Source organism: Polypterus senegalus, chromosome 14 (assembly GCF_016835505.1).
Source record: "Polypterus senegalus isolate Bchr_013 chromosome 14, ASM1683550v1, whole genome shotgun sequence".
NCBI classification, from domain to species: domain Eukaryota; kingdom Metazoa; phylum Chordata; class Cladistia; order Polypteriformes; family Polypteridae; genus Polypterus; species Polypterus senegalus.
In genome coordinates this window covers 57,332,284-57,351,188 of record NC_053167.1, presented here as the reverse complement: position 1 = coordinate 57,351,188, position 18,905 = coordinate 57,332,284, and the positions used below count along the sequence as shown (strand labels likewise).

At 38.2% G+C, this 18,905-nt stretch overlaps 1 protein-coding gene across 4 annotated transcripts in view; it reads left to right on the top strand.

Moving 5' to 3' along the window:
* The window catches only part of asxl1 (ASXL transcriptional regulator 1), a 138,982-nt gene extending 121,744 nt beyond the window's left edge, over nt 1-17,238 (top strand). For all 4 annotated transcript variants that reach the window (XM_039736124.1, XM_039736125.1, XM_039736122.1 and 1 more), the window contains 2 exons: nt 7,172-7,823; nt 13,388-17,238. In XM_039736124.1, coding sequence (XP_039592058.1) covers nt 7,172-7,823; nt 13,388-16,084 — 3,349 coding nt within the window. In that variant the 3' untranslated portion in view covers nt 16,085-17,238. The remainder of the gene's footprint in view (nt 1-7,171; nt 7,824-13,387) is intronic.
* The last annotated feature ends 1,667 nt before the right edge of the window (nt 17,239-18,905 follow it).

Below are 18,905 nucleotides of genomic sequence, written 5' to 3'. Positions count from 1 at the left end.
AGTCAAAAGTTTAAACTGTGCTCCATGACAAGACAGAGATGACAGTTCTTTCTCACAATTAAAAGAATGCAAACATATCTTCTCTTCAAAGGAACGCCGTCAGGAGCAGAAAATGTCAGTGAGAGAGAGCGTGACAGAAAAGCAAACAATCAAAAAATCAATACGTGCTGTTGAGCTTTTAAGTATGCGCACCGCGATAAATCAGCTGCAAAGAAGGGAGCAATGTGAAGGTAATCTTTCAGCATTTTTTAGAGTAGTGTCCGTATCTTCTAGGCAAACATCCTCTGTGCAAACAGCCCCTCTGCTCACACCACCTCCGTCAGGCGCAGAGAAAGTTGGAGTGAGTGAGAGAGAACGAGAAAAGCAAACAATCAAACACCGCTCGGGAAGCACATCGTATATCATTGAGGAGTTTTATTTACGTAATACATGCTCTGATTGGGTAGCTTCTAAGCCATCCGCCAATAGCGTCACTTATATGAAATCAACTGGGCAAACAAACTGAGGAAGCATGTATTTTAAATTAAAATGCCCATTGTCCGCAGAAATCCGCAAACCAGCGGAAAATCCGTGATATATATTTAGATATGCTTACATTTAAAATCCGCGATGGAGTGAAGCCGCGAAAGGCGAAGCGCGATATAGCCAGGGATCACTGTATGTATATGTGTGTGTGTGTGTGTGTGTGTGTGTGTGTGTATATATACAGTATATATATATATATATATATATATATATATATATATATATATACTAGCAGAATACCCGTGCTTGGCAGCGGAGAAGTAGTGTGTTAAAGAAGGTACGAAAAAGAAAAGGAAACATTTTGAAAATAACGTAACATGATTGTCAATGTAATTGTTTTGTGTATTTGGCGGCAGCGTCACAAAGTTGTTTTCGGTAGCTGCATCAGAAAATGTACCACGACGTCTGACACGCCTCCTTTTTACTGTTTTCTCACAGCTTGGATTGCTGCTGTCATATATATATATATATATATATATATATATATATATATATATATATATATATATATATATATATATATATATATATATATATATATACCTATCTACATCATATATACACACACATACATACATACACACACACAAATTATATATATGTATGTATGTGTGTGTATACTATATATATATATATATATATATATATATATATATATATATATATATATATATATATATATATACACACACACATACATATACTTGTGTGTGTGTGTGTGTGTATGTGTCTATATGTGTGTGTATAGGTTTGGTCACTGAGTGCAAGGGAAAAATAATAAATTATAGTCTATAAGTTATTAAACAGTAAAACATTAACGTTTTAAGAAGTACAGGTACATTGAAATTACATTTTCTATGTGAGCGTTCAAATTTGTGCCTCTGGTAATGTGCCTTACCGGCATTTAAAGAAAATTAGTTTTGTGTCCTCTGCAGTGTTAAGAGAAAGGCTTTGGTTTGGGATAAAAGGAAAAAAAGGTGTAAAGAAAGGAAAGTTGCCTTTTTCTTTTATATAGTATAGAGAGATGTGTTCGCTGACATTATGATCGCCTTTTGAGGACAGTCGCGGTGGGTCTTGTGTAGACTGGTGAGACGTCCCCGCCATTAATCGGCTGTGATGGCACTGTCAGTCCTCCACTCCTGTGCGTGTCTTCATAATCCGAGCTGAGGACCTCATAGTCGTATATGTGTAAAAGAAAGTGTGAATCGCCTTAATATTATTTTGCCGTGGTGTAGAAAAGGGGTCCCGTGTTTGCACTTGTCTGGGCTATAGCGCAGGGGGAGGATGAAAAAAATTAAAAGTACTCACTTTGACTTAAGGCAAAAGCTAGTCAGCGTCTCAAAGGCCGGCACAGCTGTGCGCGCTGGCTGCTCGACTTTTGCTGGGCAGGAGACCCCAGTTTTTGCAGACACGTTCATGATATCAAAAGTCTCAGCGCTCTTTGGAGGTCATTCATATATATATATATAGCAAAATACCAGCGCCGCAGCGAGAAGTAGTGTGTTAAAGAAGTAATGAAAAAGAAAAGGAAACATTTTAATAATAACGTAACATGATTGACATTGTCATGAGTGTTGCTGTCATATATATGCCTGCCTAAATAAGTCACCCTCGCTTTGCTCTTACTTTTTTACCGTTCATTTAATCATGGCTAGTGGCGGAAAAATTATAAAATGGAAGGAGGATGGCTTTACCAAAACAATTATTGATGGCGAATCGATTATTCATAAAGCTTGAATTGGTGATCTGTTTTTCTGTGTTAACCTCATATTTTTCATACTTCTTCTCAAACTAAGGTGGTGCGAGGGTAAAATGAATCGGGATGCGCTGATCAATGTAATCGGTGTACCAGGAAATCATGCATTGACAAAAGCTCCCTTTGCTTGTAATGCAAAGTGTGATTAAATGCATTATTTTTAGCGTTATGGAGCACATGCATGAAGCTTCTCAGCTGTGCTTGTGCTAAGAAAAGGAAAGATTTTAAAAATAGCGTAACACGATTGTCAATGTGACCTTTTGTAAGTAGTGCCTGGAGGATTCAGTGTGGAGAAACTCTAGAGACAGCGTGTGTATTAACTTGTGGATTTTTCTGTGAGTATTTGGTGGCAGTCTGACGAAGTTGCTTCGGAAGACGGCGTTAGCTGCAGAGCTCAGCTCAGAGCGAAATGAGATGAATGGGAGGGAGATGATGGCGTGACTCCCCACCCGCCTTAACTGTCAATCCCCCACAAACACAGTCTCTCAGAATTTGCATAAGCACACCCCTTCACCTACAATTTTAACTTAGTTACAAAGTGATCAAAACTCTTGTTTATATCCAGCGTCCTCTCATTAAACTTGTATCCCGCATTACCTGTGGGCATGTGAAACGCCAGCGGTAGCCTGTCTATGAACTTAATTTAAAGTTTAGGTTTACACCTTGCTTTCTTTCGAGGTAGCAGCACTCATGAATATGGTAGTATATGTCACTTTCGCTTCTTATTGTTTGCTGCCTTCTCAATTATATAATGCATGTTTTCTTAAGCGCTTTTGGAGGTCTTCCTGGTTTTCTACGCACTGCGTTGACAGTCAGTTCACGTGATTACGTGGGAGGCGTGATGATGTCACGAAACTCCGCCCCGTCTTTCCAGCTCAACTCTATTACAGTTAATGGAGAAAAATACCTTCCAGTTATGACCATTAGGTAGAATTTGAAATGAAACCTGCCCAACTTTTGTAAGTAAGCTGTAAGGAATGAGCCTGCCAAATTTCAGCCTTCTACCTACACGGGAAGTTGGAGAATTAGTGATGAGTCAGTGAGTGAGTGAGGGCTTTGCCTTTTATTAGTATAAAATATATATATATATATATATATATATATATATATATATATATATATATATATATATATATATATATATATATATATATATATATATATATATATATATATATATATATATTTATATTTATTTATATAATGTAGAGAGAGATTTTGAATTTTATAGAAATTATGTTGGCTTCAATTTACATTGGTACGTTACTGATTTCTTCAAAACAAATACATTATGCATTCAATTAAACTTCAGGGAAAATAGGTATTTCATTTTTTTTTTTCTTTCCAGATTAGACTCCTGCAACTCAAGAATGCAGGATATTTGAAGAAAACAAAAGTTTTCACCGCACAACATAGATAGACATCACTGTACCTAAAAAAGTCATGTATTTTGTGCACACACTTAATTTAGTGATTCAGGGAATCTCATGATTGTTTCATAGATGGACCACTGCATCCAGAGCTTGTTTTCAAATCAAACACCAAAGCGTGGAGTTTATTATTATATTGGAACAGTTCTGTTCATATACTCAAATGCTACTGGAAGCAACAAGCTGCAGTTACTGTAGCTTTGGTATGTAGGAACAAGTGCTCAAGACATTGATATACCTATCACCAATATTGACTCAGAAATGGGGTGGTTTACAAAAAGGAGGAATTATACATAAGTTGATCTTGTGCTCCTCTCAACAGCAATTCTCTAGCGTAAGTCTCAAAGTTAGGTTTCCTGGTTAAATCCAAACATCTTTCTCTGATATATCAGTAGCCAGTGAATGCAGGGGATATTTTTAGAGGAGGGGTCTTCACTTCATGCGAGTGTTGACATTCTCATTTTTCTTAAAGAAATATAATATTTTAAGTTCATCATACATCTACGAGGGCCCACAGTTATCAGGTCAGTAAAGCATTCAAGAAATAAATAAAAGGGCAGCCGTTGTTGTAACAGTGTTTAATGGTAAAACAGAAACAAAAAAGCTGAATTTAAATTAGAATGATTTTGCACAATGGTAACTTCATATTATGTTACTGCAGTACCGATATGTTAGTACTAAGCCTGGGAAAGTTAACACGTTAATTTCTATGATTAATGTGGAATGTTTAATGTGTTAAAAAATATTGTTGAATCCAGGTCCAGCAACAAGGTGATCACATCAGGAAATGCTTTGGTCAGGTCAGCATTTTCATGCGGTTGTTTTTTTCCCCAAAATTGCATATTTCTCAATGCCTTCCCACATGTCAATACGTGGTGCTGTTATTCATTTCCTTGATTTATATATACCAACATAAGTGCAGGGGAATGGGAGGAAGGGGGGTTTATGGTAGTCCTGGAGCAATAGTAGAAAAGTAGCAAAGGTAAAAATTATGGTTTTTTTTTTGGTTTTTTTTCGATTCAATGATATATCACATATATGTGCAAAAATATGTTTTTTTTTTTGAGTGCCATTAAAACCAAAATTTGTTTCTAGTACCTCAGTATTTAACTTTCTGGTCTGCTAGGTAGCTTACAGTAGTATAATGACAAAATTCTGTGAAACAGAAGTATAATGATTATCCCTACCCATTATTCCAGTTTGCAGTATCTGCTAATTTATGCAAAGTATACAACATAACCACCCAAGTAATGCATGCTGTCAGTTTTTAAGCGAGACAACTGCTACAGAGAACTTTTTTTTAGCATGCCAGGATCAAAGGTGTAGGAAGAGCAGTGTTTTCCAACTGTTTTTCTGTGGTGGCACACTTATTGTAACCCAAAAAATCCCAAGGCACACCACAGTTCACCAACCACAAAAGCATTAACTGTATACAATTTGCTAAACTGTAAGAAAGGGGCGGGACTATCGGAAAAGCTGGCAAAAAAGCAGCTTGGAGGTTGGTGTTCACAGACTTAGTGAGTACATTGGGCACGTTTTCCCAGCTGCTTCGTCCCTTTGCCCACACATACAAGTTGGAGTGTGTGATATGTATTGTCTACGGTAATATCTTCATTATTATTTTAACAATGTGTGAGCTGAAATTATTGAGTATGTCACTCACTTTGCAAAAAACAAAAACGTGCCTTACATGTTCACACATTCACTGTCTCTTATAACCTAACAGGATAGACTATTGTGTGTGTGTGTGCAGAGTAATCACACAAGTGAAGCTAGTGTAGCTGCCTAAAACTGAGTTAGCAAAAAGCACCAGGTTATAAACAGCCTCGCAATCTACGTCATTAGATTTAATTGCAAGGCGTGGATCATCCTTACTCACATGGAGGTGTTTTGGTTTTGAAAAGACTGATGTTGCTTAAAAGACAGAAGTGTGCAAACTGTGTCAGGATTCATTTACCATTAAAGACAATTCGACATCTAACTTGTTTCACCATCTACAAAGTGAAATTGATCTAGTATAGAGTGTCAAGGAGGGGAAAAATCTTAATCGAATTATTAATGTTTGAATAAATTAATTCTTTCAAACACATTATTTTTATTTCTGTAACAAGCATATGCCTATCAGGCACATTTTATTTCGCAAGCCGTTTTGGTTGGTGGATGGGTTGAGGGCTGTCCTCGATTCCAAAGCATTTTTTTTTCTTTCATTATTTAAAACACTCATACAGATCTGCACCTCCTCACCATGCTGTGATGAAACAAGGGAGAGAGAAAGGAAACAAAAAATCCCTTTTAGCAGCTATTAAAAAAACGCACAGGAATTCAGAGAAGTTAAGTCTCTGCACACTGCCATTGAAAAAGAGGTGGACGGTGTAAATCCACTTAAGTGGTGGGAAACTTGAAAAAACTGTGTGTGCATCCCTGCCTCAAGTAGTCTTTCTGAGAGGGCTTTCTGCACCGGAGGAAATGTAACAGGTAACTGTGCTGTTCTGAAGAGAGATGCTGCAAACAGACTGGTGACAACTTGAAATTTCCTCAGTAGAATTTTTATAATTGTTTTATTTTTTCTGATATCGTTGTGCAATATTGGACAGAGCTTAGAATTAGTAGTTTGTTTAAAAATGTTATAGATTGGGTTTTTTTGTGTGTGTGTTTATGCAATATATGACAGAACTTGTTTATAAATGCACTATAGTTTTTTTCATGTGCAGTGTCTGACAGAACTTAAGATTTTTACACAGTATTACAGTATGTTAAATTTTTGTTCTTGCTTGTATGCTGCACATTTCACCTTTTAACATAGCAGTTTATGTTTATACGCAATCTAATGGTCATGCCCTGTATTTCAATTACATTTAGTATTGTACATGTATTCCCTTTGTATATATATCTTAGTTACATTACGCAGAAGTGTCTGTGTAAAATGCTCTCATTATAATAGTTTTTTGGTAATAGTATAATTTTTTGAGTAAATGCTGTAGGCCAATTTTAAAATGGTTTACTCATACTTGCGTGGTTTGATCTCAGTAATACTTTAAGTGGTGATTTTAATGTTATTGTGTTATTTTACTTCAGTTTTAAGTAAATAGTCCTTTTTTCACTCCCCAAATTCGTCTTTGTGTGTATGTTTAACAAATCAGGCAGTGTGTTATAGTGATTAAGGCTTTGGACTTCAAACCCTGAGGTTGCAGGTTCAAATCCCGCTACTGACACTGCGTGAATATGAGCAAGTTACTTGACCTGACTGTACTCCAATTGGAAATCCAAAACAAATGTAACCAAATGTATCAAATGTTGTATGTCGCCTTGGATAAAGGCGTCGGCCTAATGACACAAACTTAGGTGATTTACATTTACTTAATTGCTGTTTCTCATTTATTTGTGAATATTCTGTGTTGAGTTTTTTTAAATAGGTTTCTTGTGTTGACCATTTTTCTTTTTTTAATTTTTATATTGACAGATCTGGTTTAACTAAAGAAGAATCATTGCAACAGACCTTGCAAAAGGAAGACGCTGAAAATGGACCAGGTGTAGGTACTCAAGTAAGACGCTCCCGGCCTCGTAATGGTGGACGTAGACGTAAAGATGGACGGCTGAGGAGACGATCCAGGACAGATCTCAGAAGCAGAGTTAGGCGGCCACTGTGTGCAAAGCCAAAGAATGAGAAGAAAATAAACCTCTGTGACACTATTGCTGTTTCAGGTGCCAATTCTTGCTCACCAAGAGAATGCAAGCAAGAACTGAGAGAAGATAAACCTATTGAGCAAGGAAGTGAACATGTACCTGAAACTGCAGTGACAGTAAATAACTCTGATAGTTCACTGAGACAACACTCTGGAGATGCGTCAGGTAAATGTGAAAGCCTTGGAGAAAATGAAGTTTTAGGAGATCATCTTGGTAATATCTCTGCAGTGGTATGCAATGAAAACAGTGCTGGAGAGGGAGAGATGAAGGATCAGAAGAGAAAATGTGCCGAGCCTATGGCCTCTACTTCCTTTCCCGAGAAGAAACCACGGCTTGATGATCGCCAGTCCTTTCGTAACACAATTGACTGCGTTCGCTCAGAAAAGCCACAGCCCACTAAAGAAGAGCCAAAAGTCCCTCCAATCAGGGTAAGAATGAATTTTCTTTTTCAGTTGGTAATAGAGAGAGAAAGTGGATAGGTACCATGGTTTATACAGAGTTGAAAATATCAGCATTGCATGCTGTCTTCACACCACTCACTGTGTAACAAAATTGAAAAATAAATTTGTGCTTAGAAGTAAATTTAGTTATGATTAAAAGTTGTGTAAACAGGAAAGAGTACAGTTAATGAAAATTACAAAAAAAAAAGTCAGGGCCAATTAAAAACAAAGCTGCAGATACTTAAAAACATATTTAGCTACATTTTTTCTGTTTCCCAAAGCTACATATAGTAAGTTCAGTTTCTGAATGATTGTTGTACACTTTCCTGATATACATTTGGAAAATTATTTAGTGTAAAATGAAGTAAGTAATTTCATCTGTACCTTGGCAGGCTTAGGAAAAGAAAGTGTGCTTCTCTAGAGCAAGCTATCTCTTGTTATGATTGGTTTAATCTGAAGACAATAAGTGCATCATATATGTCACCATGACATACTCCATAATAGGACTGACAAATTATACCAACATTTGGGTTTGAATACTTATATTAAAAATATGTACATATTCCAGTTAGGTATGCTTCAATCAGGTTTTTTTTTTTGAGCCAATGTTGATTCAAATTTTTTTTTTTTTTCTTCGTTATCATTTTCAAACTGGTTTTCTCCTGGCACGTTCATAACCAAACACAGAGAAGCCTTATTTGAAATGTGAAAGTGTTAACATTGCTATTTTCATAAGTAAACTATAGACTACAGGTGCTGCCTGTTAATTTTTATTAACAAAATGAAATTCTGTAGGTTTCTTATTCAGTGACTATAAAAATACTTAAATAAATAACTAAAATTCTCTTTAATATACATTGTTTTTTAACTAATAAAATGTGTAGAGGAAATATTTATCCATAACACATATTGCATTAAAGAAAATAAAATACTTCTCATAATTACAAGCTGTCATATTGTCTTCTATAATGATACAAAGCTTAATTTAATAAAGCAGTTTTCTCCATTTGTCAAATAAACATATACTGCTCAAAAGAATTAAAGGAACACTTTTTAATCAGAGTATAGCATAAAGTCAATGAAACTTATGGGATATTAATCTGGTCAGTTAAGTAGCAGAGGGGGTTGTTAATCAGTTTCAGCTGCTGTGGTTTTAATGAAATTAACAACAGATGCACTAGAGGGGCAACAATGAGATGACCCCCAAAACAGGAATGGTTTAACAGGTGGAGGCCACTGACATTTTTCCCTCCTCATCTTTTCTGACTGTTTCTTCACTAGTTTTGCATTTGGCTACAGTCAGTGTCACTACTGGTAGCATGAGGCGATACCTGGACCCTACAGAGGTTGCACAGGTAGTCCAACTTCTCCAGGATGGCACATCAATACGTGTCATTGCCAGAAGGTTTGCTGTGTCTCCCTGCACAGTCTCAAGGGCATGTTGGAGATTCTAGGAGACAAGCAGTTACTCTAGGAGAGCTGGAGAGGGCCATAGAAGGTCCATAACCCATCAGCAGGACCAGTATCTGCTCCTTTGGGCAAGGAGGAATAGAATGAGCACTGCCAGAGCCCTACAAAATGACCTCCAGTAGGCCACTGGTGTGAATGTCTATGACCAAACAACCAGAAACAGACTTCATGAGGGTTGCCTGAGGGCCCAAATGTCTACTGCGCCCTGTGCTCACTGCACAGCACCGGGGAGCTCAATTGGCATTTGCCATAGAATACCAGAATTGGCAGGTCCACCACTGGCGTCCTGTGCTTTTCACAGATGAGAGCAGGTTCACCCTGAGTATATGTGAAAGACGTGAAAGGGTCAGGAGAAGCCGTGGAGAATATTATGCTGCCTGTAACATCGTTTAGCATGACTGGTTTGGTGGTGGGTCAGTGATGATCTTGGAGGCATATCCATGGAGCGACTCACAAACCTCTACAGGCTAGACAACGGCATCTTGACTGCCATTAGGTATCAGGATGAAATCCTTGGACCCATTGTCAGACCCTACGCTGGTGCAGTAGGTCCTGGTTTCCTCCTAATGCACGACAATGCCCGGCCTCATGTGGCAAGAGTATGCAGGCAGTACCTGGAGGATGAAGGAATTGAAACAATTGCATGGCCTTCACGATCCCCTGACTTAAACCCAATAGAACATCTGTGGGACATTATGTTTCGGTCCATTAGGCGCCATCAGGTTGCTCCTCAGACTGTACAACAGCTCAGGGATGCCCTCATACAGATCTGGGAGGAAATGCCACAAGACACCATTCGTCGTCTCATTAGGAGCATGTCCCGACGTTGTCAAGCATGCATACAAGCTCGTGGGGGCCACACAAGATACTGAAAAGCATTTTGAGTAGCAGAAATTAAGTTTTTGAAAAAATGGACTAGCCTGCCACATCTTCATTTCACTCTGATTTTAGGGTGTCTACACAATTGAGCCCTCTGTAGGCAGAAAACTTTTATTTCCATTAAAAGAATTGGCATCCTTTTGTTCCTAAGACATTGCCCTGTCGGTATTTGTATAGATATCCAACTTCATATTGAGATCTGATGTATCTAATGTGTTTCTTTAAAGTGTTCCTTTAATTTTTGTGAGCAGTGTATATTTTCACACATTCATTCAGTTAATTGATTTTGGCAGTTAAACACTGCTTGAATTTAAATATACATTATTCATTTATTGTACTACAGCTTTTTTGCTTTAAAAATATGCATTTACTACTTTTATGCATTTTTGTTTGAAATCCCCCACCCCCACCCAAATGTGCAAGCTAGGCAATCCTAATTCTTGAGGGGTAATTATAAATATGGATTACCATTTTAATTATACAGTACTTGTTTCCTACCAAAACATAAAATACTGTATGACATAAACAAGCAAATAATAAACATGGTACAGACTTTAAAAAAAAAAAAAAAAACTCCAATTCTATTAAATGTTTGTAAGATGTTTATTAATAAGATACTAGGCTAACATGCTTAAGAAGTTTACAATTAATATAGACATTGTAACAAAGGTGCTATATGGACGCCTAACCCGAGACAGATGGACACGGAGACACATATAAAAATAAACAAACGTTTATTTTTCTTCACCCATGGGCGCACGTCTTCCACGTGACCCACAGGCAATACACAGTCCAAAAACACAACTCCACCACACAGCAACACCACCTTTCTTCCTTTACCACCACTCCTCCTCAAGCTTCGTCTCCTTCCTCCCAACTCTGGCTCCTCGAGTGGTGGTGGCTGGGCCCTTTTATAGCCCACCCGGAAGCGTTCCAGGTGATTGATCACCTGGTCCTAGTTGCACTTTCAGGTGGGGCTGAAGACTCATCCTGCCTGGCTGTTGGAAGCAGACAGCCCCCCTAGCGACCACCCCGTGTCCCAGCCAAGCTGTGGAGGACTCCATCTCCCAAGGAGCCCTGCAGGTGGTTGGGGAATCCCCGTCGGCCAGGGAGGCTGCCACCAAGCGTCCTGGGGGAGGTATTGGACTGCCCATGGTGGCTCCCTCAGAACATAAGCAGCAGGGGCGTCCCTGCTGGGCATGGGACCCGGCTGTCCTTCACAACATATTTTTCTAGCAGTCTAACATGCATATTGTTTACTAAGCAGAAATTTGAAATTCACCTGACTTTCCACTGGTGTAAAGATTAAGTCATGGCACGGTGAGTCAATTCATGTTTCACAAAAGGAGTTACTAAAAGTACTAAGTGTTGCATTGTAATGATAAGTATTCCCCCCTCTTTTTTTTTTTTTTTTTGTTGGCATACACTTTTCATTAACACTAGAATCCCTGAAGCCTATGAAAAAACTCCAGGCAGACGTATATATCTTTTACTTTGGTTAAATTCTTGGGGGGAAAAAAAGCACACTTGTTTTTTATAGCTGTCTCTTTTGTGAAAGTGTTTCTTTGATATTTGGACTTCAGTTTTCACATAATTTTACACTTCACATCAGCATTTGGCCAGTTATTAGCAGCACATGAAAAAAGCTTCTGTTTTACCAATGTGTTCAACATTTTTTGCCTTGCGTTTCCTGTCATACTACATTTACACAGATCATTGTCAGTACGTATTTGTTCCAAATAACAATATATTATTTACGCTTTTACAATTCAAGGCACCTCACACCCATATAAACAGACTTGAGCCGAGAGAACTTTTTATGTACGACTAAATCTGCATCGGTGGGGGATGGGAAGGATAGCAGGCTGCCTACTGCTGGTACTGATCGACACATTTGCAAAACAAAAGATGCTGCAGAGGAGGTGCAAGGGAATTTATTACGAGTTTTTTCATATGCTTCAAGGATTCTAGTATTAACAGCAGCTTAAAAATTCTGCTATGTAAAAAAAAAAAATAATAACGCAAAAAGTTTAAAGCAAATCACAGATTCTGCAAAAATGTAATTTGTGTAACCTTAATTTTTCATTTTCTCTTTGTTTTAGGGGTATGTATCAAACCAGCAGCATTCAAATAATACATGTGTGTTGATGCACCTATGTATGCTTTTCTGACACTGAAAATACTGTTTAAAATGACAGTTTTAAAGCTGTTAAATAGAAGGCATTGTGTTTAATAAGAAAGAAAATCCAGATACATAGCTAGAATAACACCTAGGACTTTTACATATGTCCTTGAGCAGAGCCATAAAACTGCTAGGCTAAGTGAACAAAAAATCATAATTGCCATTAGCAAAACATGTTAATATTGATGAAAGTGAAATAGTCATAGGATATTTCTGCAGTGAAGTATAACAGTCTACAAGTGACAGAGTCATTTTTCAAAGATTGCTTAGTTTGAAAATCATCAAAAAGGTGCATGGTTTCTGAAAGAACTTAACTATTTTATAGCTAACTTAGATGGACAATAGGCATCTGATTACCACCTAACACAAGTACGTACAGCACTGGTAGAGACTGAACTTTGACTATTATGACAGTAAAAATACAGCAGCAAAAATTTTCATATCCTTGTTGCTTTGTATTGGCACTGCAGTTTTCAGTTTACCATTCACTGTATGGATGTATCAAATGTATCTTGTGATTCTATTATAAATAAGAAGGGAAAACACACCATTTAAATGGTGCAACCCAGTACTGCTCACTAGCTGTGATTACAGTATTTGTTTTCATATTGTGATTTCTGCTGTGTGTGAAAGAGTTTATTATTCTCCTTGAATCTTTAGTAAGTACGTCTCTTCTTTTAATGACCATTTCTCTTTTTTCTTTTCATTTAGAAATTGGTATTGAGTTTTTTTTGTTTTCTTCAAATTAGAAAATTTCAAAATGGTAATACATCAGAATATATTGACAAATCCAGAACCTTACAATAAAGTATGCACTGCTCAAAAGACTAGTTAATATAATAAAGTTAGCTAAGTTACCACACTTTTTTTTTAATTTGTCACTGATGGAAAGTGCAGAAGAATCTTTAGTTATGAATGATGAACATCCCTCTTTATATATTCTAGAAGAAAGTACTGCATTATCCATTAATATTGTTCTTGCTTGTTTTTTGTTTTTTGTTTTTTTTATGTGTTAATCCAGATCCAGCTATCCAGGATCAAACAGCCCTGGGTGGTTAAGGGTCCTCCCACATACCAAATATGTCACAGGATTATTCCTAACCACGAGACAGGCAGGACTGGAGCACGGACATTGGCGGACATTAAAGCCCATGCCCAACAGGCTCGAGCTCAACGAGAGGCCGCAGCTGCAGTTGCAGCAATTGGAGGAGGTGGTGGACCTGGTGGAGGTGGAGGACCAGAGGGTGGTGGTGATGGTGGAGGAGGTAGAGGAGGAGAAAAGAAAGGTGGAGGAAGCAGCCATGAACCTGAGACAACAGGAGGATTTACAGATTGCATACCGAGCCATCTTACAGGAACACAACTACTGCAGGCCTCTATGACCTGCATTGAGGAGGACCTGGAACCTACAAAAGCAAATCATGCAAGTGAAACTGGCAAGGGAGAAGCCGTTTTAAGATCACTATATCGTGTTTCATCATCTCCAAAGACTACAGATCAGCTAACAGAAAGTACAGTCTTTACTGATAATACCTGTATTAATCACAGAGGTTCATCACTGCATAATTTTGTAGACTCCTTTGGAGAGAAACAGACTTCTGCCGAGAGGTCAGAAGTGAATTCTGAAAGTACATTGCAGAGTAGCCCATTCATTGGTAGCTGTTTGGAAAATACCGAGTGTCAAAATAATAGCACTGTAATTTCAGCCATCAAGGCAAAAGGAGTTACATGTTTAGCTCCTACATCAATTCCTGATACACTACCAAGATTTGGGGCAAAGGGCATCGATGCTTTACGCTTGGTATCATTTCAGCCCTTACTGAAGAGTTACAATAGACACACCATTGTAACGCAGAATAAAGATGAGCCTCTTACCAAAGAAGAAAATGTTTTCTTAAAAGTTGGTAATTGTGAAGATGACAATATAGTTTCAGCTGAAATATCATTAGAAACTACTGTAAATGAAAAGGAAATGCGGGCTGAGCTTCTGGAGCATGTGATACCTGGTGGAGGGAAAGCACACAAAAACAAGACTGGAAATTACAGCAGTTGTGCAGATGAAGACACTGTCCTTCTTGAGAAAAAGCAGGGTAATTCTCACTTAGCAACATTTGTTCAGGAAGAAGTGTTGCATACCGATTCAACAGATACAGCCTCTGACTTCGAGAATGAAAGCTGTGATAACTGGAGTTGGAATGGGTGTATAGAAAAAGATGGACCATCTTGTCAAGATGCAGAAGAAACCTCTGCTAATCAACTTAAAAATGGAATGGAAGTTAACCTCATTAATGGGACTGTTGCAGTATGTCTGCCTAGTAAAGGCAAATCACAAAGTTGTTATGAAGCAAAAGAGAACAGTTCATATAATACCCATGAGACTGCTCAGCTTCATTCAGAGTCTTTGACTGCACTGCAGAACACAATTAACAGTAGAAAATCTGGGCATACAATGCGACAGGTGTCATCTGTAGAAGCTAATAATCCTTTAGTGACACAGCTGCTTCAAGGTAATCTTCCTCTGGAGAAAGTCCTGCCTCAGCCACATAGTAAGCTTGAAATTAGTCGTCTATCTGTGCCTAGGCAGGACTGTAACTTTAAAAGAGATTTATCCACTGTTGCAGAAGGAACTATATACCAGCCATCAAAAGCATCAGTTGAAAGTAATGGAAAGGAAGCGGATTCTAATGTTTGTGTTGTAATTCCTCCAGCAACAGTCCAAGTACCTGCTGCAAGAAAAGATTCTTGGCCTGAATCTAAGAATACCTCAGGTGAAAAGTCATTGGCAGGCAACCACAATAAACAGGAAACTCAAGCGAAAGGCTTGGATGAAAAGAGGCCACCAAGTGGTTTTGAAGTAAATAAAGACCTTCCAGTTCAAACACCCTCACAAGGTGTTTTTACTCAGCAGACTACTAGTGTGAGGGAAACAACAAACCCACCTAAATTTCACCCTGCAGATGCAAATTCTGATTTAATTGCTGATAATCCCACCTTTCAATCTCAGAACAGTAGTTCCCAAGAGCACCTTGCTCGAGCATTGCAGACTGATGACAAAAATAACTTGGACTGTAGAAATTCTGTTGTAGATCCCGATCAGGCAGTACAGAGACAGGTGTCGAAACATAAAAATCTTAAGTTGGACTGGCTGTCCCAACAAATTCAGCCTGGTGCACAACATGAAAAATCGTCGTCCAGTGATGTTTTATCCAAGACCAGTTCAGTTATTAGCAAGAAGGAAGTTCAGCAAAATTGTGATCCCAAGGAAGATTTCTCAGGACGGTTGTTGAATATGGGAATGTCTCTTACCAAGTTCTCCCGAGAGCCTTTAAAACCCTACCAGGATTTTATGGAATCTTATATTCCTTTCCAACTTAATATTCAGCAGCAGTTTTATGGGAAGTTTCCCAGGTTACAGTTTAATAGCAATTCAGGTTTAAACTACATGACTAACATGTCTATTTCTGACAGTGCTTTCAGTGGTTTCTCAAAGAATATTGCCAATAGTGTGATGCAGCTCCGGCAAAAAAGTGGATTTGCAGGGAGTCATCATGCATCCATCAGCATTCAGACATTTGCAGAGAACAGTGTTGAGGAAATGGCCTTGAAATGCTCTTGCAGACTGAAAGCGATGATAATGTGTAAAGGCTGTGGGGCCTTTTGCCATGATGACTGTATAGGTCCCTCTAAGTTGTGTGTGTCATGTCTTGTTGTAAGATAGTACAAATTTTATTTTTTTATTTGTTTTTTTTTGTTTTGTTTTTTTTTTTCTTCTTTTGTTTGCTTTTTTTTCTTTCTTTATGGGAAGTGGGGGCAGGAATACATTCTGAATTTTTGCAGTGTGTGATGGTTTTGGGGCACAAAACAGTTAACTCTTGACACATTTTTTTCTGTTTATCATTAATGGTTCTGTCAAATGCAATGTGAACAATGAACCTTTTTATCTCATTTTAAAATGTGTTAGTCTTGCATGAGTATTTGCCCGGGAAGTCCAGCTGTTGGAAAGTTGCAATTCAGTAACTTGTCACACGACCTGTTTTACTTCCTGAAATGTTTAGTCTCTGAGGCATGATGATGATGCTGTTTGCGGGATGTTGCCCCACCCCACTCCAAAGTATTGAAAGGTTCTGTATATAATAAATCATACTTTTTATTGCAAACTATGTTTTTCTAATTATGAATTCAGAGTTGAGGTGTTTCCAACTACATTGTTGCCAATTTCGTTACCCGTTAACCTCCTGTGTACAGGCACCATGTAGTGGGAGTACAGTCTGTAGTGAGAATTTACAGATTGCACCATGCTTATTTGGAGGTCAGCGTTTATTTGGAAAGAGAAATGAACAAAACATTTTAATGCTTCGTTTACCTCTTGTTTTACGAGTACTACCAGTTTTGTTTTGTGTTATTTTTGCATTCTGTATACAGATTTAAGCACAGTATTAAAATAAACCACAGACACAGTTGTTGAACTGCCTACGTATTGTTACGTCAGTGCCAATGTTTCTGATAGTGATAATATTGCACTTTCAAATTAAGAAAATGTAATTGGGTATACGTACATCTTTTCAAAAGTATATTATCCAGAATTAGTTAAGAAGCTTTCTGCAAACAAATGGTTTCAGAATGGCAAGGTCCATAAGAGGGTGGTTTTTTATTTTCTTTTCTGTTTAATGGTGTATAAAAAAAAAAAAAAAAAACTAATTTAGTATTTGTCTTCACTTTGATAGTGGCGGTGCTTGTGATAAGATATATTTTTATTGTTTGGGAAGCAGCATGTACAAAATATTTTATTTAAAAATCCAGTGACTAGCTGTGATTCACAGTACCAGATTTATAAAAACAGGTAAGAACTATTAAAACTTATACTGAACATCATTCCAGTGAGCTTGTTTTTTGTTTTATGACAGTGCTGCACATTCAGGTTTTATTTTTTTTATTTTTTTATTTTTTCTAGTGCCATTTTTCCTTCTGCCTGCTTTATTATAGCATGAGATGTTAAACTGCTTTTCTTGCTCATACACGTAGAGTGGTTGTTCAATGATCTTTCTGTTTAGTAGTAGGCTTGTATGGGCCAGAGCAAATTAAAGTTGATTTTACACTGGCTCAGGATATAATTGTTGTACATTTTGTTAGTTTAGTTAGTTCAATTTTAGATTAAATTATCTCCTCTTAACAAGTTTATATTATGTACAGTGCCCTCCATAATGGTTGGGACAAAGACTCATTTTTCATGTAGAAGTGACCCCACTGTTTTATGCTTTACACGCCCCACCCTATTTCAGGGCACCATTATGTTTGTAACAGTTGGCATCACAGGTGTTTGATCGCTCGGGTGGGTTTCATTGCTTCATTAGCGCAGCCACCCAGTACCTCTGCTTGCTTGTACTTCTGATTGTTCAACATGAGGACAAGAGCTGTGCAAATGAAAATCTAAAAAGCAATTATGAGGCTGTAAAACAAGAACACACCATTAGAGACCTCGGTAAAACCTTAGCGCTACCTAAATGAACTGTTGCCAATATCATTAAGAAGAAAGAGCGCACTGGTGGGTCCCGGTAGACCAAGGAAGACATCCACTGCTGATGACAGAAGAATCCTCACGGTGGAAAAGAAAAAGCCTCAAACGCCCGTCCGACTGATCAGACAGAGGCTTCAGGAGGCCGAGGTAGAGGTGTCAGGGACTTCTGTCTTCAGGGGACTTCACGAACAGAAATTCAGAGGCCACACTGCAAGATGCAAACCACAAAAACAGGATGGCCAGACTACAGTTTGTGAAAAAGGACTTGAAAGAGCCCACCGAATTCTGGAAAAGGTTTGTGGACAGATGAGACAAAGATGAACCTGCCTGAGGGTGATGGCAAGAGCAAAGTGTGCGGGGATAAAGGAAACTGCCCAAAAACCTAAAGCAGACCCCCTTGTCTGTTAAACGTGGCGGTGCTGGGGGTGTTATGGTTTGGGTGTGCCTGGCCTGCTTGTCTTCATTGATGATGGAACTGCTGACGACACTCGCACAATGAATTCTGAGATCTCAAGTGCCAGTAAATGTTTCCAGTCTCAGCGGGTGACACTTGATGCTTCAATAAGGTCATTAACCCAAACACACTGCAAAGGCAACACAGGAATTTTTAAAGCTGACAAACCGAAAATCCCTGAATGGCCAAACCAGTCAACCGCAGGCCTTCCAGAGAAAAGTTGAGAGGACAACACTGGCACCTCTGTCTGAAACACTACACTTCTGAAAAGCATTTATATTGATAATACTATAATCAAATGTGACATATGGACATTTTATTATTAACAGTTGCTAACATCTGTCTTTGTTCTTCACTGTGTATTATTCTGCCAAAATTCAAAGACAATGGACTCCATCTGTGAGGTTGAAGAGCTGCGTCTCTGATGTGAAGCACAGGAGCATCACAAGCTACAAATCCCGTCTCCATTTCTTTTCACGCAGTACAGTAGACCTTGGACTATACACAGCAGAAATTCTCTTGTTAATTTTGCATTCTTTTGATAAGGGTGGCGGTGACCAGGAGTTGGGG